At 60.4% G+C, this 27741-nt stretch overlaps 1 protein-coding gene across 1 annotated transcript in view; it reads left to right on the forward strand.

Moving 5' to 3' along the window:
* Positions 1 to 27741, forward strand: part of Phactr3 (phosphatase and actin regulator 3) — a 166044-nt gene that overhangs the window by 97159 nt on the left and 41144 nt on the right. Inside the window, exons 2-7 of the mRNA XM_077800184.1 lie at positions 2191 to 2352; positions 5507 to 5584; positions 11002 to 11184; positions 17944 to 18156; positions 23183 to 23357; positions 24080 to 24327. Coding sequence (XP_077656310.1) covers positions 2191 to 2352; positions 5507 to 5584; positions 11002 to 11184; positions 17944 to 18156; positions 23183 to 23357; positions 24080 to 24327 — 1059 coding nt within the window. The remainder of the gene's footprint in view (positions 1 to 2190; positions 2353 to 5506; positions 5585 to 11001; positions 11185 to 17943; positions 18157 to 23182; positions 23358 to 24079; positions 24328 to 27741) is intronic.

The following is a 27741-nucleotide window of genomic DNA, read 5'->3' on the forward strand; positions in this document are numbered from 1 at the left end:
TGGCCACCTGGCCTGGGAGAGTGCACAGTGAACGGGGCCGGAGGAAGGCTGGCTCTGTTGAGAGCCTCCTGTCTGGGTGTCCCCCACTTCCTGTCCTGGTCTAGGTGGCCGGAGCAGCTTAGGGACGTGAGGGGTTCTGGAGATCCCGGCCACCACCAGTGTCGGTTCACAGCTCTGAGCCCTGGTTTGCCCAACCGTGAAGAGATGCTGACAGTCACGGTCTGTGGCTCAGGTCTAGAGTGAGCCCCGTGACACTGGTGAGCTGGCTCTAAGCTGTCACGGTGGACATCCAGGTGGAGGGTCAGCGGGACCAGCCTGGTATGCACATGTCCAAGTGACCATGAAGCCCAGCATGATGCCATCTCACACGCACCACCACATACATCAATAGGCCCTTGTTCCTGGGTTGCTGTGCCTCCCGACTCCCGGGCCATGCCAGGCCACGCTCCAGCTCCTGCGTCCTGCCTGCAGGGTGCTTCTTACCTTGTAGAGGTGGAAACTGAGACTTGGGGTGGGCCATCTCGGGGCAGTTCTCTGGAAATCACAAGCTGTGGGAACTCCCGAGGCTGCCAGCTGGGTCTGTCTGTCACCAGGCACAGAGGCCACTGCCCCCTGGTCCTTCTGATGCTGCCACATGCTGGTTCTTCCCACGCTGCCTGCAGGGCTGGACCCGGGTGGGCCTTCACAGGCTGGTGGGGCAGCAGACGGAGCAGGGATGCCTCGGTGGGAAGGCAGGAGGAGGAAGGGCTGAAGGTCCTGGCCCCCGGGCTGCTGGCCCCTGGGACGCCAGTTCTCCCTTCTGCTGCCAAACTGTCGGCCACCCCTCCATCCCTGCCCCCCAGCCTCTCTGCTCGGGGACTCTGGGATCTGAAGAGATCCGAGGTCCCAGCCCTTTCTCACAGGTGACACTAAGGTGACTTCCCCTGGGTGTGGAGGGCGGCCGGGCTCAGGGTGGGAGTGTGTGTGCGGTGGAGGCCCTGGACCAGGTTGGCTCACAGGCAGGCCGGGGACGTCCACCCAAAGGACACTGGGGGGTTGATCTGGAGCCTGGGTGACTCAGGTCCTCGTCATTGTTGGAGGGAACATCCCTCCCCTGTCCACACTGTTCTGAACCGTGTCAGGATGGGATGGTCCACGCGGAGCTGATGGAGGCCGCGCTGGTCATCCCAGGCAGTTTTCCTCCGACTCTGACATCTGACTGAGCTTCTCTCACGGCCAGCGTGGCCAGCTGCACTGCAGCCTGTTCCGAAGCACTGTCTCTCTCCCCAGCCTCCCTCTACCCAGTGCCCGTTCTGCATGCAGCCCCTCGCACACGGAGTGCTGGTGTGGCACACTGCTCTGCTGACCTGACGGTTGACCCCAGGTCCGCCTCCTTCCTGTGCTCAGAGCTCCGCTGTATTCTCCTCACCTCTGCACACGGCCCGCAAGAGGAAAGCCCCCCACTCTTAGCCAGTCGCCAGTGATGGCCTGGGGTTGCAGCCAGTCCCCGGCCAGCAGCTCCCCAGGACACCCATCTGTATGCGTCCCACAGACTTCACAAACATGGTCTAGTTTCCCCAGCGAGGAGGGGATCCGAAGGCCAGCCACTGCCCTCTGTCCTTCATGGACCGGCTCAGCCTGCAGCTGTTTGCTGAGGTGCCCGATGGGCAGTCCTGGGCCGGGGTCTGCAGCTGTGCTAGGCCTGCTTTCTGCCCTTGGAGAGCTGACAGGCTGGGGGAGGGCAGTGCCCTGTGGGATTTGCTGTTCTTTTGCCTGCCCAGGTGCCCTTGGGAGCAGAAGACAAGGGCCTGGCTCTCTTTGGTAAAAGACTTCCTGGAGGAAGCAATGTGTGACTGGGTAGGTGGTTTATGAAGCAGAGAAAAGCTGGGCGAGACAGAGCAGCACAGATAGCAAGCACAGTGTGAGCAAAGGCCCTGGGGCAGGGGATGTCTCATTGTGGACCCAGGCAGTCTTTAATTACCATGGTGGAAGGCAGAGTTGGGGGAGGGCTGCCCACGGTGTCCATGTTCGAATGTGCTCTGTATATGAACCGGTCAGAAGGAGCCCCAGAGTGTCCACTGCTCTGATGACCCTCCTGGGCTCTAAGCCTTGAGGACTCACTGGTCTCCCCTCAGGGTGAGGGGGTTTCTGGGTCCCCAGCAGCCAGGTAGCTTGGGGGCCACTCGACCCTCTCTTGGTTTCGTCTTCCAGATGAGATGGACCAAACCCCCCCGGTGCGTTCCGAGTATCTGGTCTCAGGGATTCGAACTCCCCCCGTGAGGAGGAACAGCAAGCTGGCCACCCTGGGCAGGATCTTCAAACCCTGGAAATGGAGGAAAAAGAAAAATGAAAAGCTGAAGCAGACGACTTCAGGTAAGCCCTGGGCGGGGCTGGCCGAGGCTGGGGTCACTCCCGTGCTGCGAGAAACTGTGTCTCCTGGCCCCACCCAGGAGGGCGGGCTGTGCTCTGTGGCCTCTGAGGACCAGAGGCTGCCCAGCCTCCCTCTGGTCAACTCCCTTCACCAGCACCTGGTTGGGGTGGGTCAGTACCAGTCACCATACAGGGACACTGCCCAGACCCAGGAGTGCACACCATCCCTGGGGCCTCGCTAACAGGTTCTGACTCGGTGCAGGGCCAGGCTGGACTAGGGCATCATGCCGGAGCCCAGCGGCAAGCACAGAGCCCTCACTAGACTCCACCATGGTCCTTGCCTCCCACACCCATGATCTCAGCTGGATGAAGTGGGCCCAGGTTTGCAGACCTGGGTCAGACCTGACTCTCGCTGTTCCTAGGAGACCCTGGGTGACTCAGGGCTGAGGCCGTCAGTTGGGCCTGACAACACCTTCAGGATGCTCTTCTTGTGGGAAGACAGAAAGCCCACCTCCTCTCCAGCACCTCTGCTCTGGCTAGGTACACCCGTCCCAGTGCCTCCCACCCAAGGATCCAGAAGGTTCCCACACTCACTCAGGCTGCATCTTCACACCCTGCCAGTCCCAGCTCTGTGGGAAGTCGGGTTGCGCCGGGTTGTCCCGCTGCCCCTTCCTCCACGGAACCCACCACGGGAACTGTCGCCACAAGCCTGCACCCCAGGCAGGTGGCCCCAAGGTGATGACAAGACCGGGCATGGGACAGCAGGTGTCAGCAGAGCGCTTGTGTCCCTCCCTGCTGGGACAGTCCTCTCCTGGCCCTGTCTGCCCCAGGGTGCAGAACAGGCTGGGCCTGGGAGAGTCCCTTACTCGGGGCCAGAGGGCAGCAGGACATGCTATGGGCAGGGGAGACCCTGGCTGGAGCCCAGCACCGCAGTCCCCAGAGGCCTGTCTGCGCTGCTCACCATGAACCGGGCTGCTGCCCCGGGAGCTGGGCCTGGGCCTTGGGGACGGGCCTAGTGGGTGCCACAGCAGGCCGTTGTCTCTGTGGCCCCGGGTTCTGCTTTCCTCCCCTGCTCTGAAGAGGCTCACACTCCAGGGCTTGGAGGGAGGTGGGGACAAAGCAGTGTAACCAGTGCCCTGTGGTGGGCCAGGGCAGTGGCCATGCTCCACTCACCCTGGTTTCCAGCCTATGGGATGACTCGCTAATCACTTTTTAATGAAGAGGTCAGTCGACACCTTCTCTTTGCCAAGAATGAAGACAAAACCAGCATCATTATTCAAGAACCCCCGGGTCCTCCTGTGTGCTGGGGACAAAGGACCCAGGAGACCCAGGCCCTGCCATGTGGACCTTCCGTGGAGGGGGGAGCACAGGGGGCCTGGCCCTCTTGGGCTCAGCACCTTCACTGTGGGATCGGAAGGCGAGCCTCCTGCTCCCAGGACCCCGTGCCCCGCGCCTCTCCCGGCGCTGAGCTGAGGAACCCGGATGCTCCGGTGACCCTGGGAGGACATTTAACACCTGCAGCGTCCCCTCAAAGCGATGGGCTGTTGGTTTCAGCATCGAATCCCCAACGTCGCAGGCAGCAGTGGTTGGGATGAGATGCAGTGTGACTCTGGCAGGGCTCAGGGCCACTCACCTGCCAAACAGGAGGCCGCATCTGAGCCGTCCACCCTGGGGGTGCCTCCAGCCTGCTCCTCCTCTCTGAAGGACTGATGTTCCTACCCCTCTGTGGACTGTATCTGCCCCCACCACCCCTGCCCAGTGCCCAACAGCCTCTTTGGGCCATGGGAAGGACCTGGGTCAGTGGAGGCAAAGTCCTGCATCCAAACCTGGCCATGGGAGGAGCCAAGTGGCCGCTGGGCTCAGAGCCCCTCTGTTGGGGGCGTGAATCACGCCATCTCCACCCCACCCCCCCCCAGCTCAGAGTGCAGGGCCTCAGCATTGGCCACACAAGCAGCACCTGGGACCCGCTTTCAGCACAGGCTGCAGAAAGGAATCTGTGTTCCCTCCTCCCCACAACGTCTCTCCCACCTGTTTGGTCTCCCTTCTTGGCCTTCACCCTGGCAGTCCCAGACGACCCCACCCAGGACCCCAGCCCTGGCACACCACGCTCCCGCCTGTAAACAGGTGTGGTCCATCCTGCCCAAACGTGCTGGCCTGGGGCAGAGGCTGGGTGCGTCTTGCTCACAGTGACTGCCATAGCCGGGGCACAGCAGGTGCTCGTGCTGGATTGGCATTACGATAGAACCCCTGTTGTCCCCACCAGCACCCCAACCTCAGGGTCCATGAAGGCGGCTGAGTTGGATCTGCTCCCTGGGGGCTGCCAGAACCCACCTGTGCCCGGGTAGAAGTTAACCACTGCATTGTCCTCACCTGGTGGCCATCTGCCGCTTCCACCCACCACGAGCTGAGTGACCAGCCCACCCCACGTGTCCTGAGCCCTGGCGGGGGGGGGGGGCTGCACGTGGAATGCGTGGGCTTTGCGATCTGCTTAAGAGCAGGCACTTTGATCTTTCAAAGAAAGCAGCCAGTGGCTACACACTGTGTGTTTGGAAACTGGGGAAGGGAGGAAGGGGACGGTGGAGCTGCCGGGAAGGCGGGACATGGGGTGTGCTGTGAGAGCTGGTTCTGCCCTGGGAGGGGCAGAGGCTGACCTGGAGAGTGAATGCGTGCCATTTGTGAGTTGGGGTCAGTGGAGGGACCTCAGCTGGCCCCCTCCTTCCCTGCCCGCCCCTCTGTTGGATCCTTTGAAGGCTGCTGACCTGTGGTCTGCTAGAGCCCACCCCAGGGAGAGAGAGGCTGGGAAGAGTGCGTGGACAGACACTCAGAGCGGCCCACTAACGTGAGCCAGCCCCGCTGCAGATAGCTCCCGGGGTGCTGGGGGTGGGGGGCCTCATTCCCCACCTGGTGAGTTGCAGGTATGTGGTGGGGGTGCCCTGGGGGACGGTGCTGTGTGTGCAGGTGCTACAGGCAGGCCTCCAGAGTGACAGCCTCTCACCTGACACTGCTTGGCAGATTGCTCCATGTGCCCCCCTGCCCCAGGGCCAGGCCTGCACGCCTGGCGCCTGCCATCCCACTGTCTGTTAAACCTGAGGTGGGCATGGCTGTGACCTGGACGAGCCTCTGACGGTGACTCATGTGGACCTTGTGTCTTGTGCAGCCCTGGAGAAGAAGATGGCCAGCAAGCAGGGGCGCGAGGAGCTCATCAAGCAGGGGCTGCTGGAGATGATGGAGCAGGGTAAGAGGGGTGTGGGCCCTGGGCACGAGGGTCACCGTGCTGGGCTCGCCCAGCCAGGCAGCCACGTGCGAAGCCCCTCAGGACAGAATGGATGTCAGGGGTGTCCGGTGTCCAGATGTGGGGTTTTCAGCCTCCAAGTTTGGAGAAACGCCCCAGAATCAGGGGCCTGCCGACAGCAGAGGATCCCCTGGGGAGCAGAAGGGCACCTCCCGGGCACTGGGAAGCGCATCCTTTCCTGGGGATGTCTGGCAGCAGGGGGAGGAGGGGCTCCAGGCTCCTCTCGGTTCCTCTGAAGTGGCAGCCGTGGGATTTGTTGGTCCTAAGTTTTCCCCATATTAGCGTTTTAATCCCCATTTGGGGCAAATTCTTCCCACTCCACAGTCTATTCCCACCACTTCCATGTGGCAGGCATTTGGGGCACAGGCTGTGCCAGGTGTGCATTAGCCTCATCTTTGGGCTGCAGGTGAGGGAGGGTCAGGCCGTGATTCCCGCTGGGCATGTGCATGAGAGCAGAGATGCAGTCTGGAGCCTGGTCTCTGAGTCTGTCTAGCAGTTCCGTTTTGGTGGCGTGCACATGGCCCTCTGTTTGCACAAGGCTGATCACTGTTGCCAGCACAATTAACCGAACAGAAGCCTTTAGCTGCCCAGTCTCCTCTTCACGAGGGATTCCAATGGGTGTAGGGCACTGAGCTCAGATCCCGACACCCACACCCTTCGTGCCTTCTGGTCTGAGAAATCTTGGTTGGGGGATTCACAAAACCCACTACGACCACTTAGAAGTCTCTCTAGTGCTGGACCTAGCTCTTTCCCCCTCACTGAAGCCCCACGGCGGAGCCAGTTCCATGAGGCTTGTGTGCATATATTAATTCCCACCTCCCACTTCCTGCTTTAAAATATGACTGGTGTCTTTGCAATTTGGTCCAAGTATCAGACATTAGGAGGGACTCTCACGGAGTCGATGAATCCAGATCGTGCACAGCCGGGCCTGTAGCACACACCCCAGCTGGGGCCCGGGGCTTCGGCAGCCTTCCCTCCCCGAGGCCCAGAGTGAGGGGTCGATTGTGCGTGTCAGGGGAAGCCCACGGGGGGATTGCTGAATACTACAGGACTGTCCACCTGCAAGGAAACCCAGGAGGGAGCCCCGTGGGGCTTGGACATTTCACTCTCTATTCAGACTTGGATTTGGTGGAGTTTGTTTTTTTTTCTTCTGAAAGAGAAGTCTGGACTCTGAGTTTGGATGGGACCCAAGTGCCAAACTCTGGCATTTTGATTATGTTGCCAAAGGGTTTTATTTGGATCTTGGGAAGAGAAAGGGGAAAGAAAAATGATGTTGTTTTTTCATCATCTAGTCCAAAAAAATATTAGTTTTGATGAATAAGGAGGAAGTAAAGATAGATTTGATTCTTGTCAAAAGTTAATTTTTGAATAATTAAAGAGGAGAGTTTTCAGGAGGAGTACAGTTGGCCTTTTTAAACTCTGAATTTTTGTAAGATGGTTTTGTTGAATGAAGTCGGAGCAGAGGCCTTGTGGCCAGTGTCTGCAGGTCAAGGGGTGGCCCGCCTTTTTGTGGAAAGGGTCGGATGGTGAGTGTTCCAGGCTTTGGGGGCTGTATCCGTCTGTGCTGCATGGCCATACTGAAGTGCCCAAGGCGGCTGACTTTGTAAAGGGGTTTCCTCAGCTCCCAGTGTTGTAGGCCAGAGGGCAAGGTGCTGGTGTTGGCTCGGTTCTGGTGACGGCCTTCTTGCCGGCAGAGCCCTGAGGTGGCACATCACTCATGGTAAGGAGACAGCCTATCTGTGTGGTCCCTCTTCCTCTTATGGGTCCCCAGAATACAATCAAGGGCTTCACCCTGATACTCTTACCTAATCCCAAATTTTCCGTTGACAACACCACAGTCAGATTGTTTTCAGCCTCTTAATACCTTTAATCTGTGCTTTGGGGATTGAACTCCTGCCTGTGTTGGGTGACATGCCATTGCAGGGGCCCTGCAGTCAGTTCCAACCGCCCGTCTGTGCTGTCACAGGGCAGAAATAGCCAGGGATGGTACATACGTGTGTGGGCATGGCCGTGTGCCAATAAACCTTTATTTATAGATGCAGAAATTTGAATTTCAAATAATTTTTATGAGTCACAAACTATTTTTCTTATTTTCCAACCATTTGAAGATGTAAAATCCATTCTTGGCCTGGGGCTGCAGGGAATAGGTGGAGGGCTGCTTCGGGGCTCAGGGGTGGACTCCCAACCCCCCACCCCCCTTTCCTTGTTGCTGAGCAATTGTTGAGCAGGAACCAGAGTGACCACAAGTGCCATCTCTGTCCTTGAGAGTGAGCCTTACTGAGCGCCTACTGTGTTAGCCAAGGATGTGGGTGCTGTTTTCCCAGGACACGGTCCTGTGGGGCACGAGCAGGAGGGAATTCCACAACTGTACAAAGTCACACCGAGAAGAGGAAGGCACAGGAGGACCCAGAGCACCCTAAGAAGAGGAGACAGGGCCCACCTGGGGGGCTTAGGGGGTGTCTCTGTCCAGGCCAGCTGTGGGCAGGAGGCTGCTGAGTCTGCTGCGTGTTAGAGTCACCTGGCAGCCATCGCGATCCCCCGTTGCTGGGATCAGCTCAATGAGATGCTTCTCCGACCCCGTGGGCGCCAGGGCTTGGTGAGCCTCCCCAGCCGACTCCAACTTCGGGAAGGCTGAGCAGAGATCAGGAAGGAGGGGTGACCTCTAGGCTAGGGAGCAGGCCCAGGGCTCAGAGAAGGTGCCTGTAGGGGATGGGGGGGACACGGGGGTGGGAGAGGGGCTTGGGCATGAGGAGCCTTCCTCTTCGCTGCCCCCCAGTGGCGTGGGTGAGAGACATGCCCAGGGGAGTCCAGCTGTGGGGGCCTACAGTGAGCTTGCCCTTACGTGTGAGCAAGGCCGGGGAGTCTCTGGGGCACATCAGAAGGGGGGAGCCCAGGGGCTGCCCCCGGTGGCTGGGCTGGGGGCCTTGCTTTCCCTGAACTCCTGTGGGGTGTGAGTCCTCTGTGGTGTATTCTGTAGGTAGATCTGCAGCCATAATGAGAGAGCTACAGGATACACACAGATGTTGGTCATAGGCCTCTGAGAACACCCCTGGCAAGTCCCCTTGAGGTTGACCTGTCCAGTTTGTCCAGTGCTGGGGGCACCAGGAGGCTCTCCCATATGGATGGCAACTGGCAGCCAGGGGAGCCTCCCAGTTCAGGGGAGCCTTCAGCCACCTCCTAGAAGGGGAGGGGTGTGAGGGCTGAGGCCCGCCACCTCCCCCAGGGTGTGGGCAGTCCTGGGTCTTGGTTTTTCCTGGGTCTGGGTTAAGGAATCGGTCATCAGCCACCACCACCTCCCAGCAAGAAGGACCAACCTGTGGCCATGGGCGCCCCCCTGTGGCCGCCGCTTGCACTGAGTGTGCGTGCCTTGTGGCCAGGACTGCAGGCAGGGCAGACCCTGGAAGTGGACCGTCCAGCATCTTTGGTGACCCACAAACTCGAACATGAGCTTCCTGGGTCAGGACAAACCTCCTAGTGTCCCGTGGCTTGCACACAGGGCAGACGAACACAGGCTTACATGCCCACCACCCTGGAGTTGCCCAAGCAGCAATGTGAGCTGGGCCCTGGGCAGGCTGACAGGACAGAGCCCGCTGGGTCCAGAGGACGGGTCTGTGTCCTTCCCCTCAGCAGATGTTCTTAGGACTCTGTCAGTGTGTGTGTCCAGGAACCACCTGGGCCGCTCCTCTTTCCTGCAGTTCTGCTAAGCTGCTGGGACCTAGGAATGCCCGTTTGTGGTGTTGAGATGGATGAAAGACGAGGGGCAGTCACTGTGGGAAGTGACCCTTTCCCACCCTGTCTCTTCTGCTCTGTCCCTCCTCTGAAATGTCTGTGACCAAGAACAGACAGCCTCTCTGGCATGAAGGTCCCCAGCCAAACAGGGCTGGACGTCCACCTGCGTGGACGCCATGGTGTCCCTGAACAACTTTCCCCCGTCTTCCTGTGTGCACTGACTCAGCAGTTTCTTAAATAATTTAAGGAATTTCATGCGCTGTCACTAGATATGTACCTTGGCGCTGTGTTCAGTGACCCGGGAGTCGCGGGCTCCTGGGGAACTGGACAGTAATAACCAGAGTCTGGTTCCTTTGTGGTTGGATCCCGGGGCTGTGTGTGCATGCTGTGTGCATGTTGGGTGCACAGGCCTGTGCTTCCCTGCACTCCCTCCGCAGCCCTCCGAGGGGCAGAGCAGTGAGTGTGGAGCAGCCTGGCTGCAGGGAGCCCACTGACCCTGAGTGAGAGGAGCAGGGCCTGAGCCGCCCCACCCCCACCCCACCAGCGTTTCCTAGCAACGGCCCTGGCACCAGGGCTATTTTGGGAACGAACTTCTCATTGAGCATGATTCTGGGCTGGCACTCGGAGCACAGCCCAGAGGGACCCTGCAAAGTGGCTGAGCTGCCAGGCCAGTGGGGAGACTCTAGACCTGCAGGGGCCTGGGGTCTTCATGATGCTGGAGACCGGGGCCGCTCCAGTTCTGTGACCCAGCCATCTTATTTCTACTGTGGTGACGGTGGTGGAGATGGGTTATGATTGACAAGCAATAATGAGGCTGTTCTAGGACCTGGTGTGGGTGCCTGTAAACGCAGGCAGCTGCCCCTGCCACACAGGGCATGGGGTGGCGTGGGTAAGGTGGGGCCCCACGCTGTGCCCCTGGGTATGTGCTCCTCTGCCTTCCAGGGGAGCCAGTGGCAGAGACTCACGGAGGTGGTCAAGTATGAGCGAACCGTCATGGCAAGCCAAGACACTAGTGGTGTGACACCCAGTCCTGTCCACCCAGTGAGTCCCCTGGCTGTACCCAGGTCCTTCCCTCCTGGGAAGAATCTGCTGGCCTTGCTGAGACCTCCGTGGCTCACATTTGAGTTCATCCTGGCTGTAGATCTGCAGGCTGCCCTTCTAGCTCTCCCCCAGGGAGATGGGCTGCAGCCAGGGAAGGCGCCCACCATTGGCCACATGCTGATGTGTCCAAGGGAAGCAGGACAGAGGAGCCTGGCAAGAGCACAGCACCCGGGGAGGACATGTCCAGGGAGAACACTGGTTTGTCCCCGAGCCTGCTGTTGGGACAGAGGCCTTCTGGTACCCACAGCTCACCAAGCCATCAGGCAGAGGGCAGGACCAGAGTAGGCAGACAGAGGCCAAAGGCAAGAGAGTGGATGTAGGTGGGGGCTTGCGGGTGTTGGAGTCATAGTGGGCACACTGAAACCAGGGGCTCAGGTTCACAGGTCGCCTGGGCTGGGAGCACAGAGGAGGAGAGGCTCCCTGGGGAGGTGGGCACCAGGGCCTGGGTGGCATCTTCCTAAGGAATCCTATAAGAATAAAAGGACCTGGGAGAGAGACGTGGCCCCGCTGATGGCTCAATTTCCTTGCAGATGCTGAAAGCAAAATGTGCAGCCCCGACGGAGGCCCCCGGTCCACCCAGAGCGAACCCTCTACTCCCAAGCAGGAGACGCTGACAGCAAATGACGTGCAGCCAGGAAGCCCCGTGGCCACCGGGGAGGGCCAGGCTTCCCTGGAGGAGCCACTGTCCTCGGACACCCACTTGGATGATGCAGGTAGCTGCTGGAGACCCTGGGGGCTGAGCTAGTCCCCAAATGATTGTTAGCCTGGGGGCCAACCGGGGTCTCTGCTGAGGGCTCAGGCATAGCTCACATGGGGCTCTGTTCTCAAGACGGCTGCTTCTAGCCCTGCCACGCCCTGGCACAGAGCTGGCACAAACATGTGAAGAACCACCCTTCTGTCTTCCCCAAGTCTGGCGCGGCTGAGTGAGTTGCCAAAGACGCTCACCGGTGACCTTTCTGGTATGCCTTTGTATGTTCACTGAGACTTTCGGGGACAGAAGTCTCTGGAGGAGGAGCGTCTGGGGTGGGGGGGGGTTCAGCTGACCCCAGCACAGTGGCCAGCTGTGTGGCTTGGGTTGGGCTCTCGGGGCAGAGGTTTGCTGCAGCTGCGCATTTGCGTGGAGGGCCTTCCTGGCTGCCCCTGCCTGAGGGCCAGGCGCAGAAGACCCCGCGGAGAGCAAGGAGCAGGGCACCAGGCAGAGAACAGGAGGCAGGAATGGCAGAGCCCAGGGGCTGAGGATTTGTCCTGGGAGGGGCCAGGTGGCTCCGATGCAGCCACTCAGCCCTGGGCTGGAGGCTCAGAAGCAGCCAGAGATGATGATGGAAGGGGGTGGCAGGCGCAGTGAACCCACTCCTGAAATGGCTGTGGTGTCTCGGTGGCCTTAGTTGGCCAAGGAACAGAGAGAGCAGGTGCCTTTGACTGGCTGGAAGTGATCGGGTGCGGCCAGAGCTGGGACAGAGGTGAGAGGCTGGGCAGCTTCCCGGAGGGCACTCGGAGTCCGGTGGGAGTGAAGGGGATTCACCTGTAGAGTGCCGCGGTGGGGACCGGGCAGCGACATGCCTGCGGTGGTGGGCGTGGGGGTGCAGGCTCCTCACTGTGCACCGAGCTTCTCCTTGTGGGCCCTGAGCCCCTGGGGACATGAGTGATGTCATGTGGGTGGCACGGGGACAGACAATGGGAAAACATTTCAAGAGGCTGTACTTACTTTCATGGCTCAGCACAAGTGGCTTCCTTCAGGCTCAGGAGAGGGGTTTCCTTACAAACAAACTGAAACCAAAGTGAGGTCACTCGGTGACACACACCAACAGGAGCAGGCCGCACAGAGGGGGGTCCGCGTCGACCGCTCACTCCTCAGGGATGCAGGCCAGTCCTCAGGCCCCTGGTGATGACAGGTGTGTGGACAGCTGTGTTCAGGGCATGTGCTGTGTAGACAGGGGCCCTGAGTGCTGTGCCCTAAGTGGAAACAGCCCAGGAGACCAGCAGGGTCCATGGTGGAAAGGAGACCGGCAGGCTGAGCGAGTCACCCTCTCTGACACCAGGCTGCTGCTAACGTGGGATGCTGTGTGACCATGGACAAGTCATGTCACCTCTCTGAGCTTGTTTCATCAACTATGAGGATGTCACACAAACCCCAGGGCTGCTCAAATTGGGCCATCCCCGGAACCCACAGCTCAGCCCTGGTGCTCCCTGGCACTCGGAAAGCTTTGCCCAACTTACGATGAGCCGTCATCACCATCCCTGTCCTCATGGTCACCAGCCCTTGGACACACGGCCTCTGGCCTGCAGACACCCTGGGAGGCGATGCCCCTCCTGGCTGTGTGTCCTTGGATGTGGGACCACCTGCATCTTGCTCCTCAGCCTGAGATCTTGCCCTGCCCTGCAGGCCCTGGTCCTGCACAGGAGTGTTGTCCCCACAGCAGGTGGCTCTGGGTCTGTTTCGAAGCCCGCCCTGCAGGGACACCTCCATGAGGGAACAGACTGTGACAATGCACAGATCGCGAATGCTGCTTTAGACATTGGCTTACAATTTTTTTGAATATTTAAAAAATCCAGATGTGCCGTTCCTTTGCGACCACCAGAGCCGAGGCCCCACTGGGCCGGTTTATCAGCCACTCTGGGGTCTTGTCTGTGCGGCTTGCCTGGCCTCACTTGTCACCTCTGGCCTCAGGCCTGTGGAGGTAAGGAGGTCGTCGCTGCTTGTCGAGTAAGGGACCCGAGGTCGCCGTGAAGCCTCCTGTTTCAGAGCTTGGGAGGACCAGCTGTTGGCCCAGTACTGCCCTCTCCTGTTCTCACATCCTGAACCTCAGCACCCAAGGGGGCCGCCAACATCTGGGCCCAGTCCCTCCATGTTGTAGCTAATTTCCTGACAGATGTCACCCCATGTCAGAGAAAACAGAATACCCAGCAGACAAGTCATGTGAGTGCCTGCCCCTGGGCCCAGCTTCTCTCCCTGACCTGGGGCAAGTTCACATGATGCCCTTAGGCCGCAGTCTGTACAGGCGCCCCTGGGCGCTCTCCAGTGCGCTCTCTGTTGTTCTAGATCTCGGCTGCGTTTTGAAGGGTCCAAGAAAGTCAGATTCTCTTAATAATCAGACCTTCCATGAACTTCCCGGGGTTGGGGAGAGGGGTCACCCCTGGCTGGCAGGTGGCTCCCCTTTAGCCAGGTGGTGACACCTGATCGGGGGCTGCTGTTTGCATGTGCTCCAGTCACTGTGGGTGGGTGGTGGTGGGTGCTGCGTCCAGGTACTGCAGATTTCCCAGGAAGAGAACCTGTCAAAGAGCCTGGCGGTCATTGTAATCTGGGGGGACTGAGCTTTTGTGTGTGGGTGAATGTTTTTCCTGGTCTGGTTCGGATGCTGCCTCGGTAGCAGCAGAGCATTCCCTGTGGCTCTTGGGAGGAGCCTGTGTTTAAACATTCGTGGGACAGGATCCTGTTCAGTGCTGTGTGACCGGGCAGGGCCCACCTGGTGCCCACCTTGGTTCCCACAAGTGCACTAATAAAAAGAAATGGCCCTGGGTGAGCGTGTTCTACATGTACTGAGTTATCTTGTGACCACCTGATGCATTGAAAAAACGGGCCCAGGGAGGTGAGTGACTTTCCTAAGGCCACAGAGCACAGACAACACTGGGGTTTGATAGTTTTGTTTATTTTTTTGGTTTTCTTTGGTACTAGGGTTTGAACTCAGGGGCACTTTACTACTGAGCCACATCCCTAGACTTTTTTTTTCTTTTAATTTCAAGAGAAGGTCTTGCTAAGTTGCTTAGAGCCTTGCTAAATTGCTGAAACTGGCCCTGAACTTGTGATCCTCCTGCCTCAGCCTCCCGAGTCACTGGGATTACAGGCGTGCACCACCATGCCTGGCTCTGGGGTTTGATGTTAATCACAGAAGTCTACACCAAAACTAGAGCCAAGAATGTTTGTTCTGATTCTGGAAAGTTCTGGGATGTGAGCCTTTTCTACATCTTGAACAGGAGCTCTCCAGCTGCAAATTGCTGGCCAGATTCTGCACCCTGTCCCTGAACATGTGGCCTTTAGGTGCTGCTAAGGCACTGGCACAGACGAGGGAGGCCTTGTGAGGTGCCCACCTCCCTCTGTTCAGCACCTGCCTCCCACCTGCTCTCTGCCTGGGAGGGTGGCATGGGACCCTGGACTCCCTCCCAGAGGGTCCAGGTGCCCTCTACAGTGCAGTAGCCACTGGTTACTTGAAGAAATTAGGATCAAGTTCCAGCTCCCCAGGAATACCAGCCCGTCCATGGCTCTGTGGCCACTTGCCATGAGTGGCCACCCTGTGGACAGGGAGGAGACAGTCCTATTGGGCAGTGCTGAGAGTGAGAGGTGGCCCCATGGCCGTGTTGGTGAGAATCCAGGAGAGACTTTGCTATCTGGACTGGCCAGGCCTTCAGGGTTTTCCATATCAACAGACTGCAATTGCAGCAAAGACCATAAAATTCACACAGAAAACATTCACCCTCTGGCCCTCGAGAGAAGGTTTTCTGAGCCCTGGGGGAGAAGACGGGCTTGGGATAGGTGGGCAGCAAGGGTGGAGCTGAGGGCCATCAGGGGGCCAGGCGAACGTCACAGCTGTGGCTCTCACCCAGGCCTCCCTCCACCGCAATGCATGTCCTTTAAAAATCTGAGCGGCGCTTACCTAGGGTTGTAGTGCCAGCCTTGGGCACACTGTCCCCAGGCATGCTGTGTGGCAGTGCCTGTAGTCATCAGGGTTGTCTCACCTGGGGACGGCTGCGGGCACCTGGTGGTGTGAGGCCAGGGTTGCTGCTGAGCCTTCAAGGTGTAGGACAGCCCTCATGATGAGGAGTGGCCGCCGAGGCCCAACATGCCTTCCTAAAACAGGGAGGCCTTTCCGCCTGCCTACTGATGCTCTCATCTGGCTGCATGGCCCATGGCTGCTCACACTGGGTGGCCTCATGCCAGCCTCTGTGCCTTGTGGACAGGGATGGTTGCTTTTGCAGAGATTCGTGCAGATGAGAAAATGGAGGCCCAGAGATCAGCACACTTATCTGGAAAGGGCTCAAGCACACAGGGAGGAGGAGGAGGAGTGCTGGAGACTGGCCTGGGTGAGGCCCGGAGAGCCATTCCTGGGTCTCCTGACTGGAATCCTGCTGGGTGCCAGTGTGACCGTTCACCCAGACTCGATCTGAGCGAGGAGGCATGCCGAGTCCAGCTGTCAGGGCAGGCCGCAGGTGCGGGGCTGCTCCACAGGCCTCCACCCACACAGCACCCCACAGAGGGAGAGGGCTCCAGGATGTGTGGCTGCAGGAACTCCAGGGGAGGGGACCAGTCCCCTGCAGGACGGGAATCCTGCCCTCCTGTGCCTGGCAGTCCTGGTCCTGTGCCTGGTCCTTGTGAGGGCATCGGCTCTGGGCGTGTGTCCTTAGAGTTAGCTTCTGCGACCCTGTGCTGGTTTAGGTGAGGCAGGATACCCAGCAAACTCCAGGACTGGTGTCAGAAAACAGGCCCGTCTCTGCTCACCTGCGGCTTAACAAGGAAACCCCGTGACTGTTTTGACCTAGGACTCGTAAGATGTCTGTATTATCAGAGAAAAAGTGAAAACAACTCATCAGAATCGTGAACTTTAAAAGTTGCAGGTGACAGTTCACTGGACACAATGACAGTCTTGAGGTCCAGGGGTCTTTAAAAAGAGGCTTTGAGGACAGTTTGTAATTACAAGAAAATAAACTCAGCCTTTTCACTTAGACACCCCGTAGGGCCAGAGTGCAAGCCTGCCACGGTGGCCAAGGTCACCTTCATGGCAGCTGGGTGCCCTTGCATCTGTTCTGAGATGTTCCCTGGGAGTTGGGGGCAGCCATCAGAGGTGGCGAAGGCCCAGAAGAGGGGTCGGCTGAGGGTCTGGCTTGTGGCTTCGTATCTACGGCCTCACTGGGTGCTTAAAGGGCAGGGACAGGCCTGTCTTGTCCAGCCTGACTGACTTCAGCACCTCGGACAGCGCAGGCTGGGTGCAAGTCCCAGTAAGGTTCAGAGACAGTGAGTCCCGCCAGTGACAGACACCGCAGACACACTGACGGAGACAGGAGGGCCTCATTAGCTGGCCCAGGAGCCCAGTGCTCCGTCCCCCAGTCGGCCCTTCACCTGGGGACGGCCCCACCAGGCTGCTCCCTGGGACACAGGGTGAGGGTGGTGGCACCTTCCCCGGGACGTCCCTTAGGACCTGAAGATGTCCATCATGTGACTTCCATGGGGCTGGCACCTCGGGGCTCACTGAGGCAGGGAGTGAGGATGCCTGTCCCCAAGGGGCCACCTGTCTTCCTGGACAGCAGGTCGTGTGGAGTGGGGGATCTGAGAGGAGCGCCCACCTGAAGGCCTGGTTACCCTGCAGAGCGCAGGCGAAGCTCGGGCACAGCCGAGGAGAAGGCGAGAGAGAGCTGGGGGCAGGAAAGGACAGAGGACGCTCGTCTGGGGGCGGGGCCAGCCAAGTTGGACCCTAAAGGTTGAGAGTCCCTCACGTCACGGTCTTCCTACTGCAGGGGTGGGAGCAGGTGGGCCCTGGCTTGATCCAGAGGCAGGATTTGTGAAAAGGAAGCTGGGCAAGGGGCTTGGGGCACTGGTGGCTTGCTGTTGAAATAGCGGACAGTGCTGGGCTTTTTGGTGTGCATCTGTTAGCCGGGTGGCTCAGGAGGCTGAGGCAAGAGGATCGAAAGTTTGAGGCCAGCCTCTGCGACTAAGTGAGGCCCTCAAACAACTTGGTGAGACAAAGTCCTTTCAAAAAACAGAAAGGACTGGAAATGAGACTCGGTTGCCGAGTGCCCCTGGATTCAATCTCTACCAAAACAAACAAACAAAAATGGTGGACAGTGGAATGCAGGCTGGGCAAGGAGAGAAAGGAGAAGGTAGAGGGTAGCAGCCTGTGGTCTCTAGGAGGCAGGGGACCTCAACATGCAACTGCAGAGAGGGCAAGGCTGAGGGCCAGCTGCCCTTTCTCAAATTCCAATCTCACTGCCAGCATCCCCCGCCTGGACTGGCCTGCCAGGGCCAGGGTTGCTGGAAACTGGTCATAAAGACAGAGCTGGTAGCCTGAGCGTCTCCAGGTACCAGGCACACACCTGTCACTTCCTGCTGAAACCTCACAGTAATCTCTGAGGGGCTGTTGTCACGAGTACAGGGACACGAGCAATGGAGACACAGAGGTTTAGTGACTCGGGATACACACAGTAAGTGCAGAGGCACCTGGGGCCTGGGCTTGTCCGACCCCCGGCCTGTCACAGTGGCCACTGTGAGGGGGCCTCGTCTGTTTGGGAAAGGGGCAGGGTCACCCACACTCAGGATGGCCTCCCTCCCTCCACTTGATGGCTGACCTGGGGGGGAGTCAGTGCGCACGTGAAGGGACCCCGCTGCGTTCTGCTCCCTGTTGTGACCCCTCCCACCAGTCCCCCTTGCGTGGCTGCTCACCATGTGGTCCTGGGAACAAGTTGTGAGTGCTCTTTTTCCTTTGAAGCAACCAACGTGCCATCGGCCTGCAGCGGGGAGGATGCAGACCCCAGTAGCCTCCTGCCCACCACTGACGAGCTCTCTCAAGCCTCATCTGGGTCTGACTCCCTGGAAAGTCCGCCCAGACCCCTGGAGAGGTCCGTGGGCCAGCTCCCCAGCCCCCCACTGCTGCCCACTCCACCACCCAAGGCAAACTCCAAAACCACGAAAAACGTCACAGGTGGGTCTGCGTGCTTCCTGTCCTCAGCCATCTTCCTCCCCTCCATTCGTCTGTCCGTCCATCCATCCTTCCCTGTACCCCTCCTGCCATCCCTCCCCAACTTCCACCAGTCATGCTGGGCCCCACTCTGGGCAGGTTCTGGCCCTTGGCCTCTGGGGCCAGGGCTCAAGCCAGGGCACACTTCTCCTGCAGGCCATGGGGGCAGCCTCTCTGTGGTGTCAGAGGGGCTCCTTGCAGACATGGAGAGGCAGCAGCCTGTTTCTGCCTCTCTCTGAGCGCCTGTCCCTCTCCCCCTCCTGGTCTCCGTTTTGCTGACTCTCTTTGCCAGGAGCTCTGTGCAGCAGGGCAGAGCCAGGCATAAGGGTGGTGGTCAGAGGGGCGTGGAGCTGGGCAGAGGCCCCACGTGACCCGTCTCCTCTCCGTCTTGGGCACCCTTGTCCCATTGCTGCCAGGAACCTGGAGCTGCTGGTCTCAGGGGGGAGCAGGCCGTCTCCAAGAGGTGGTTGCTCTCAAGAGCTCATCCTCAAGCTGCAGGCCAGGCCCGGCCCCGTGAGACCATCCACCAGGGGAACTCTTCCCCGGGCCCCGCTGGACCCACAGGCCACCCTCTGCAGGGGGCGTAGGCCCCTGATTTGCAGTTTAGAAAACCAAGTTCAGGAAGCTCTAGGAACTTGTCCCAAGCCACGGCCCTTGGGGACTCAAACTCAGTTCTCAGCCCCATACTGGTGGCCACAGGACAGAGCTGCCTGCACAGGTGACCGAGTCCCCTCCTCCATGATGTGTTGACCTGGGCCATCAGCTGCTGGGCCGGGAACTGGGGCTTGAGCTCAGCAGGTGGCCACGACGCACACTCCCTGGTGCCCTTTGTGGGAGTGCCTCTACCTGGACCCTTGTCCCTCTTACTCTGATCAGAGGAGTAAGCATTTAAGACCAACTGAGTCTTCAGTCCAGAACCCCAAACCAGAGTGGGTGTGTGGCATGGGGGACTCTGGAGCTGGGACCAGGCATGGCGGTGAATGGGTGGCTATGTGACCCAGCACACTGTTACTCACCCCCAAGGGTCAGTCTGTGTGAGGATGTGTCACTGGGTGCGGAAGGGCTGAGTGGGGACTGGTCACCCTCGTGCAGGGTGGTTCCCCCCAGCTCCCCACCAGCACCCTTGCACCCTGGTGCTCAGCTCAAGCTGCCCGTCTGGGGGACCTACCCCAACCCTGTAGTGCCACGCCTCCTCCCACAGCACGGCCATGTTGGCTTGAGTAGTGAGCTGGGTGGTGTCCCCTTGGACTCGGGCCCCCCGGGAACCTCATGGCCTTATCAACAGTGTCACTGGGTGGAAGTCCCTATAGAGACAGGGAAGGACATGTGGAGAGGACACCTGAAGATGGAAGTGGAGGCAGGAGCAATGGCAGCCCCGGGAGCTGGGAGAGGGGCCTGGGGTCTCTCCCACGTGTCCTCAGGGGCCCACCCTGCCCACACCTGGATTTGGGACCTCTGGCCTGAGGGCTGTGGAAGGCCTTCCTTTGTGGTCCTTTGTTACCACATTTCTGGGACCCAAGAAAGCCTCTCTGCAGGCCCAGCTGCCTCCTCAGCCCCAGCACCCCGGCCCTGTGTTCACTGTCAGAGCTGAACGCAGCCACGGTGCTGGCATACAGCAGGCGCCCAGCGAGTGCAGGTGACTGGTGGAATGGGCAGGTGTAGGGCGAGTGAGCTGCTGTGTGCATCTCTGGAAAGGTCGGGAACTCGGGACTCTGGGTGACATGGACACTGAATTAGAGTAGGCGCTCTGCTGCCACGTGGTGGAGCCCCTTCCCACCGCGGGAGCCTGGCGCAGGTTGGGATGGCTTGGAGCGTGCTGGCCTTGGGCTGTTCCTGCGAGGGCTCCCCCCTTCCGGACCCCCAGATGTGGCAGGCGGGGGTTGTCTGCTCTGTTGCGCTTGGGAGCCCTCAGGAGACACCAGCGGTCACTTCCAGGTCCCTGGGGCCCATCCTGCCTGCCTGCCTGCACCTCTGGCTTCCACCTCCCCCAGGTAGAGGACCTCAGGACATCAGGAGGACGTATTCTGGTGGTCCCCAGTTCCTGGGGGACTGAACTGGGAGCGTGGTGAGGAGCTCTGGACATCTGCCTAGATCCCTTTGGGTGGACCCACGCCCTGGTGGCTCCGCCTCAATCTCGGGTGCTCTCCTTTCCTTCAGGAATCCTTGCCTCAGTGTGTGAAGGCTGCGTGGCCTCCGAGGCAGAGGCCCCCGACACGCACAGCTCCCTGGCACCTGCCGCACACTCTCGCCTGGGACAGGGCTGCAGGTGTCCTCGTCCACTCCAGCTGCTGACAGAGTAACTGGGCGGTTACAGCTGGAAGTCCAAGAGCAAGGCACGGCAGCGCATCTGGTGTCTGCCGGGGTCCTGTTTTCTGGTGTGTGGGCCAGATCTCGGTCTTTTCTGGAAAGTCTTGGGCCCCACAGACATGGGCAGGTGCGCCTCTGCTTGCTGCCCTCCTGCCTCTCCCTTTTGCCCCTGTCCACAGGGCCCTGCCTCCTGTGTCTCACCTGTGGGGGTCCTGGACAGGTGAGTCCCCTCCTCACCAGGAGCTCTCCCTGCTCAGCCCTCGGGGTGACAGTTCCCTCCATGGCAAGGTCCCTCCCCCTCTGACGGTTGTTACTGGAGCTGTGTGTCCCCAGGCGGCATGCCCTTGAGCTGCTCTGAACCTCGGTTTCCTCCTCTGAGAAATGGGAGCCAGAGAGGCCCACTGGGCACCATGCCTCCAGGGTGGGCAAGTGACCTGCAGAGCAGTGGGGGGAGAGCTGGCCTGTCACACTTGTGGCCACTGTGGTCCAGAGACCCTGGGCAGGCTCAGCTAGGCCGCGCTGCCTGTTTCCCTGTCTGTACAACGTGTCTAATAAAACTTCTCATAGGACTGGGTGAGGCCAGAGGCGAGGCTGGCTAGACAGGGCCCGGGTGGCACTGGGGACCGCCTGCAGGTGCTCAGGGTGGGGCCACTGTGATGGGCAGGGGTGGTCTGCAGGAGTGCTGAGGTGCATGGGGAACGGCCACTGGAGGCCCTGTCCAGTGTGGTCACATCCTGCGTGGCTGTCACCTCCCCGTTCCTCTGCCACGTGGCTCCTTCTTTCCCTGGACTCTTTCTGCTGGCCACCTCTCTGGGCGGTGTGCTGGAGCCTGGCTCTGCCTCCCAAGAAGGCTGAAAGCCGAGATTCTCCAAGACACTTCAGAGCACCGTCTGCCTTTGGATGTGCTCTGGCCACGCTGTTCATGTTCCAGGGGTGCCCGGGGCCGCTAGTCGCTGTGTGTTCGGGAATGGGCGGGACTTAGGTCCCTGTTTCTTCCTGTTGGGGTTAAAGAGTTGGCTGATTGCACCTGCTGCTGGGATGTTGGAGGGCCCAGGGTGTAGAGCCCCGAGGGGGAGCAGAGACAGGGCAGTTGGTGCCGTCTGTGCTAAGGAGCTGGTGGCCCACCATACAGACAGGCAGGCTGAGCCGTGGCTGCTCCCACCCCACTCTCACGCGCTGGAGAGTGAAGAGACCACAGGCCGACTCCTAGGAAGAAACCCAGGGCTTTGCAGCTCCGGCACCTCCCTCGGGGCTGGCCTCACAGTGGGCAGTGTGTGCCGAAGGGAGGCCGAGTTTCGTTAGATGTGGCCAGTTCACCTACTGAGGAGCTTCAAACTCACTGCATGTAAATAACTGGTTTTTGCACAAATTCTAAGAGCCAGGCCTGGGGACATGAAGTGAAGGAGGTGGACACAGCCTGCCCCAGGGATCCCACAGGGTCACCCTCCCCGAGTGGGAGGAGGGGGTTGGGGCAGCCTCCGGTCCTGAGGGTGATGACAGGGCTCCAGACGGTGAGAGTCACACAGGGCCTCACCGAGAAGGGGCCGCAGGAGCAGAGGAAGGGGACGCATCCCGGGCAGAGGGAGCATCCTGGAGAGGGGCTGCGGTGATGGGTGGGGGGGCAGGGAAGAGGTGAAGCCAGGGGGCTCAGCGGGCAGCGCAAGGGGCCTTGGACCTGGGCGTGAGCGCGCATCGCATCCTGAGGAAGATGGCAGGGGCACGTGGAGTCACCTTCCAGAGAGTCCCTCAGCCGAGGCCGGGGAGGGTGAGGCAGAGGGTGGCTCTGGTGGCACCGGGCTGGAGGATGGCTGCAGAGCTGGGGAGGGCTTCCGGGTCCACATGAAGCGAGAGTGGCTGCAGGATGCTGGGTCCTGGCAGGGAAGGGAGGAGGCTCCTCTGAGCGGAGACCAGGCAGGAAGGAGGTCGGCCCCAGCAGCACCCCCCACCCCCAGCTCAGCCCCAGCAGCACCCCCCAGCTCGGCCCCAGCACCCACCCCCAGCTCGGCCCCAGCAGCACCCCAGCTCGGCCCCAGCAGCACCCCCAGCTCGGCCCCAGCAGCACCCCCCAGCTCAGCCCCAGCACCACCCCCAGCTCGGCCCCAGCACCCACCCCCAGCTCGGCCCCAGCACCCACCCCCAGCTCGGCCCCAGCAGCACCCCAGCTCGGCCCCAGCAGCACCCCAGCTCGGCCCCAGCAGCACCCCCCAGCTCGGCCCCAGCAGCACCCCCCAGCTCGGCCCCAGCACCCCCCCAGCTCGGCCCCAGCAGCACCCCCCAGCTCGGCCCCAGCAGCACCCCCCAGCTCGGCCCCAGCACCCACCCCCCAGCTCGGCCCCAGCACCCACCCCCAGCTCGGCCCCAGCAGCACCCCCAGCTCGGCCCCAGCAGCACCCCCCAGCTCGGCCCCAGCACCCACCCCCAGCTCGGCCCCAGCAGCACCCCCCAGCTCGGCCCCAGCAGCACCCCCCAGCTCGGCCCCAGCACCCACCCCCAGCTCGGCCCCAGCAGCACCCCCCAGCTCGGCCCCAGCAGCACCCCCAGCTCGGCCCCAGCAGGGCGGGCCCCGTGGATGGAGGGAAACCCACAGGGAAGTGCCTGGGTCTGGCTGGGCTGGGGGAGGCGTGGGTCCTCTGCCCCTGGTCCCACATGGAGTGTGATGATCCGGCTGGTTCCTCCCGTCCAGGCCAAGCTGTGCTCTTTCAAGGCCCCGGTATGAAGGGTGCAGACCCGCCCCTCCGAGGACAGCTTTCCACGCCCACGGGGTCCCCTCATCTCACCACGGTCCACCGGCCGCTGCCCCCCAGCCGCGTCATGGAGGAGCTGCACAGGGCGCTGGCCACGAAGCACCGCCAGGACAGGTGAGGCCCGGAGTCTGCCCAGGCGGCCCGTGCTACCAGAACTCCCACCAGCCTGGCCTTGTGGACCTGCCGCCCAGGGGTCACCAGGGCCCTGGGCTGAGTTTCATTCACTTCTGTGGCCATCTTGGCGTCCTGGACAAACTCTGAACAAGAGTCAGGCCCTGGACTCTGCAGACCACAGGGGAGGCCGTGGGGGCTGGGGCTGTGCGTGAGGGGACCTGGCTGTGAGGCTCCTCCGTGAGCCCTCGGGATGTAGCGGGTCACGGGAGGAGCAGCTGACAGCAGGTTGCTCTTTGTGCAGAACTTGAGGCCTGGAGCATCCTATCGGGAGGTCGGAAGCCCTGTGCCCACAGCCACCTCTCGCTCTCCATCCATGTGGCCTGCGGGTGGAAGGAGAAGGGGTTGCTGGAGGTGGGTGGGCCACAGGACACGTGCTTTGGTGGAGCATCAGAGGAGCAGATGCCCTTCTTGGCCCCTGTGAGGTCCCTGATCGCAGCCCTGCCTGCTGCACCCTGCATTGGCAGGCCTTGTCCCCCGCCTGCTCTGTGCTCTCCAGGAGAGCCTCCTGCCCAGGGGGATGGTCCTTCCATCACTCCCTGCCCAGGTACCTGGGACAGAAGCTGCACATTCTCGGGGCCACCCTAGTGATAATCACACCAAGTCGATTTTGCCAGGTTTCCAGGTGAGGGCTGGCACGCAACTCATGGGACTTTCTGATCTAGTTTTCAAGGACGGGAAGGCAAAGGGTCTCCGAAGAAGCGGGTGGATGTCCGTCTGTCGAGAACGTCCAGCATGGAGCGGGGCAAGGAGCGGGAGGAGGCGTGGAGCGCCGACGGGGTCTTGGAGAACAAGCGGACTGCAGCCAAGGAGTCAGAGGAGAACAAGGAGAACCTGCTGCTGAACTCTGAGCTCCAGGATGACTTGCTTTTGTACCAGGATGAAGAGGTGCTGAACGACTCCGTCATCTCTGGTGAGGAGGGCGATGGGAAGCGTGGGCCCAGGCGGCCAGCCACCAGGGCTGAGGCACACGGCCACGTCGGCGCTGGCACTCTCCCCTAGCGTGCTGAGGGGCCAGGTGCAGGCCTGAGTGTGCAGAGACGGAGGGCAGGCTCCCGGGGGCGCCTCTCCTGGGACGTGGCTTGAGGCCTGCAGACAGGCTCGGGAGGACCTGGGACACCTGGGGACACCCGGGGAGCCTGTCATACGTGGAGGGTTGAGTGTTGTTCTCAGGTACGTGATCTTTGGTGTATGAAAGTGCATTAAAGTGAGCGGCAGGTGGCTTTGAGGATGCCACCCTGCCAAGGCGTGCCCAAGGTTTAGACGTGGCAGCAGAAGCTCTAATTAGAGAAGGGCCAAAGCAGAGTGAGACGTGGAGGGAGGGACAGTGCTTGAACTGCTCTGCCCCAGAGGGGACAGCCATGCAGAGGTGGTCAGAAGTGGGGTCCTCCCTGTCCGTGAGAGGAGGCCAGGCCCTCTTCCTCAAGTGTCCAGGGGAATGTGTGGTGGCTGAGGGTGATGCTGGTCCTGGCTGGAGCTGAAGGGACATGGGTGGCAAGTGCCAAAGGCCAGGTGGACCTGGGAGCCCAGGGCTGCACAGTGTCCCTCCTGTCACCTTGCCCCCCTCCCAGCCTCTCCACCTGGTCTAAGCAATGCTGAGGTGGGGCGCAGGATACCAAGGGGGCACTGGGGTCCCATGGGGGGCAACTCTGAGAGTTGAATTGGTGTCTTTGTGGCAGAAACTCAGCCAGCCATGGCCAAAGGGCAGTGGACGGCTCTCCAGAGGTGGTGCCTCCAGAATTGTCTGACCCTGGAGACTTTCCCTTAAATGCCCATCGGCCTCCTGCAGGACACAGGACCCTCCTGGGTCACACCTGAGACCAGCAGGTCAACCAGGAGTCATGGGCTACAACAGGAGCCTCAACCTTGGCACTAGAGGCATTTGGGGGTGGGGAGGCTCCGCTGTGGAGGCTGTACTGGGCATCAGGATGTTTAGCAGCCTCCCTACCCATCAGAAGTGACCCTGAGGGTCAGGGGACCACCAGCCTAGACTGGGCCCTGCACTTGGTGTGTGACCTTGTGTGAGTCGCTCACGCACTCTGTAACGTGGTTCTTGGACACTGTCAGTGACAATGGCCACCCTGTCTTATTGGGTGTGTCTCACGTTTTAGGCATAGTCGGGTTGTTACAGGAAACACTGTGTCCTCACAGCAACCCCACAAGGTAGGTGGCACTTTTCAGATGGGGAAACTGAGGCGCAGAGAGGCCATGTGACTAGGCTAAGGCCTCGTGGTCAGCTGGTGCCAGGCTGGGGTCTGAGCCCAGGCTCTGGCCCCAGCAGTTCACCTCCCTGCCGGGCTTTCTCTGAGGCTTGGTGGGTCAGCCCGTCACCCTTGGGCTGGCACAGAGAAAGGCGTCCAGCCACCAGCACTGTCCTCGCTCGCCCAGGCCAGGGTGGGAGGAGACCCCCCCCAGGAAAGGGCTCCCGGGCTTCCTGTCATGGGGCATTGCCAGGCTGCTGGACGTGAGGTCTGGACTCCTGGCCAACAGGCGTGCTGTGATCAAAGGTCAGGCACCGAGCCTCTCACTGACGGGAATCTCAGTGCTGCCCTGGGGACAGTGAGGTTGGAACAGGGTGAGAAGCGAGTTCCCGAGCCCCTGGAAGCAGGTGCAGGCAGTCTGTCCCATTCCCAGGAGGGTCCCTGCGCCCCAGGGTCACAGACCACTGACCCGACCTGTGCGGGAGGAAGTTTCAGCACTGGTTAACAAGAAGGGTCACTGTTGTTTGGGGGAGTTTCCCCACAGAGGGGAAGCCCGTGTGGGGCCCTGCTGTGCCCCTGGGGACCAGGATCAGCTTTGGTGTCTCTGCAGCATCTCGAGTCCCAACCCCACTGGCCCTGCCTCAGCCCACATGTGGTGAGGAAGCAGAAAGTGCTGGCCGTAGACCACTCGGTTCTCAGGACCACCGCAGCGTGTCCACCGCCTGCCCAACCGCTGGCCGCATGTCTGCACATGTGATGGAGCCGGGGCATCGTCTTGTCCCCTGTGAGCATCCTGAGGGAGCTTAGGTTCTAGACCTTTCGTGACCTGGCTGCTCCGTCAGTGGGCCTGGCTGGGCATCTGCTTTAGACTTTAACTTTTGGAGATGCCGAGGCCCAGTGGGAGGCAGGCTGGCCTTGAGAAAGGCTGGGGGAGGACAGGTCTGCTGCCCGGGGTCACCGGGTGGTGTCTGCTTTAGTGCAGGTCTGACGATCGGTCCCAGGCTGGGTGTCCGTGGGTCTCGTCAGCACGGGAGGGCTTCACAGACTGGCCTCGCACGTCACGCTGGAGGCAGGCCACACTGCGCGCGCTCCACACACACAGGCACTGTCACACTGTGTGTGTGGTCAGCCCTGGGGACAGCAGAACCTTGGGAGCATCAGGCCACTGAAGGCGATTTTCACAAGGAACCATTTCTGTGTCCTTGCTACCCCAGGGCTCAAGTTTAACGACCCTTAAGAAAACACGCTTTTGCATTTTCTCCTGTGCTAAGGCCAGGAACGGGGACCACACCGGTCTTGTTTGCAGAGCGGGCCCTGCGCCTGGCCCAGGAGAAGCACACGTGGGGGAGGGGGCCGGGGCAGAGGGTCTTCTGCAGGAGGTAGGGCCGCAGGGGAGGGCTTCAGCGCCGGCTTTCTCAGCTCCCGGCCTGCCACAGCCGACCCGTCCACGACAGGACGCCCCGGGGCCAGGACAGGCAGGTGCCTGAGCCGGGCTCCTGTGAGATGGAGCAGGCCTTCCCACTTCGTGCGTGTTGCCGACTCAGCTTGGGCTGCTCTAACACAGTACCACAGACAGGCTGCCTTGGGGATGACAGAAAGTGCTTCTCATGGCCCTGGAGGCTGGAATCCAAGGTCCACACGTCCACACGTGTGTATATAGAGAACATGCAAACACACACACACGTGTTACAGTTTCTTCATCCACTCACCTGCTGCAGGGCACCTGGGCTGGTTTTATAGCTCAGCTACTATACATTGAGCTGTGATAAACATTGATGGGGTCGTGACGCTGATTTTAAGTCCTTTGGCTGTAAACTGAGGGGTAGGATAGCAGGGTCAAATGGTGGTTCCATTCCGAGTTTTTTGAGGCATCTCCATACTGATTTCCATATGGCTACACCAATTTGCAGTCCCACCAGCAGTGCACAAGTGTACCTTTTCCCCACATCCTCGCCCACATGTCATTAGAATTTTAACAGGAATTGCATTTATCACTCGTATTTTTGATACTTGCCATTCTGACTAGGTGATAGAGAATCTCGGTGTACTTTTAATTTGTATTTCTCTAATTGCTAGAGATGTTGAACGTTTTTTCATATATTTGTTGACCATCATATTTCTTCTGT

Source organism: Urocitellus parryii, chromosome 6 (genome assembly GCF_045843805.1).
Source record: "Urocitellus parryii isolate mUroPar1 chromosome 6, mUroPar1.hap1, whole genome shotgun sequence".
Taxonomy (NCBI): domain Eukaryota; kingdom Metazoa; phylum Chordata; class Mammalia; order Rodentia; family Sciuridae; genus Urocitellus; species Urocitellus parryii.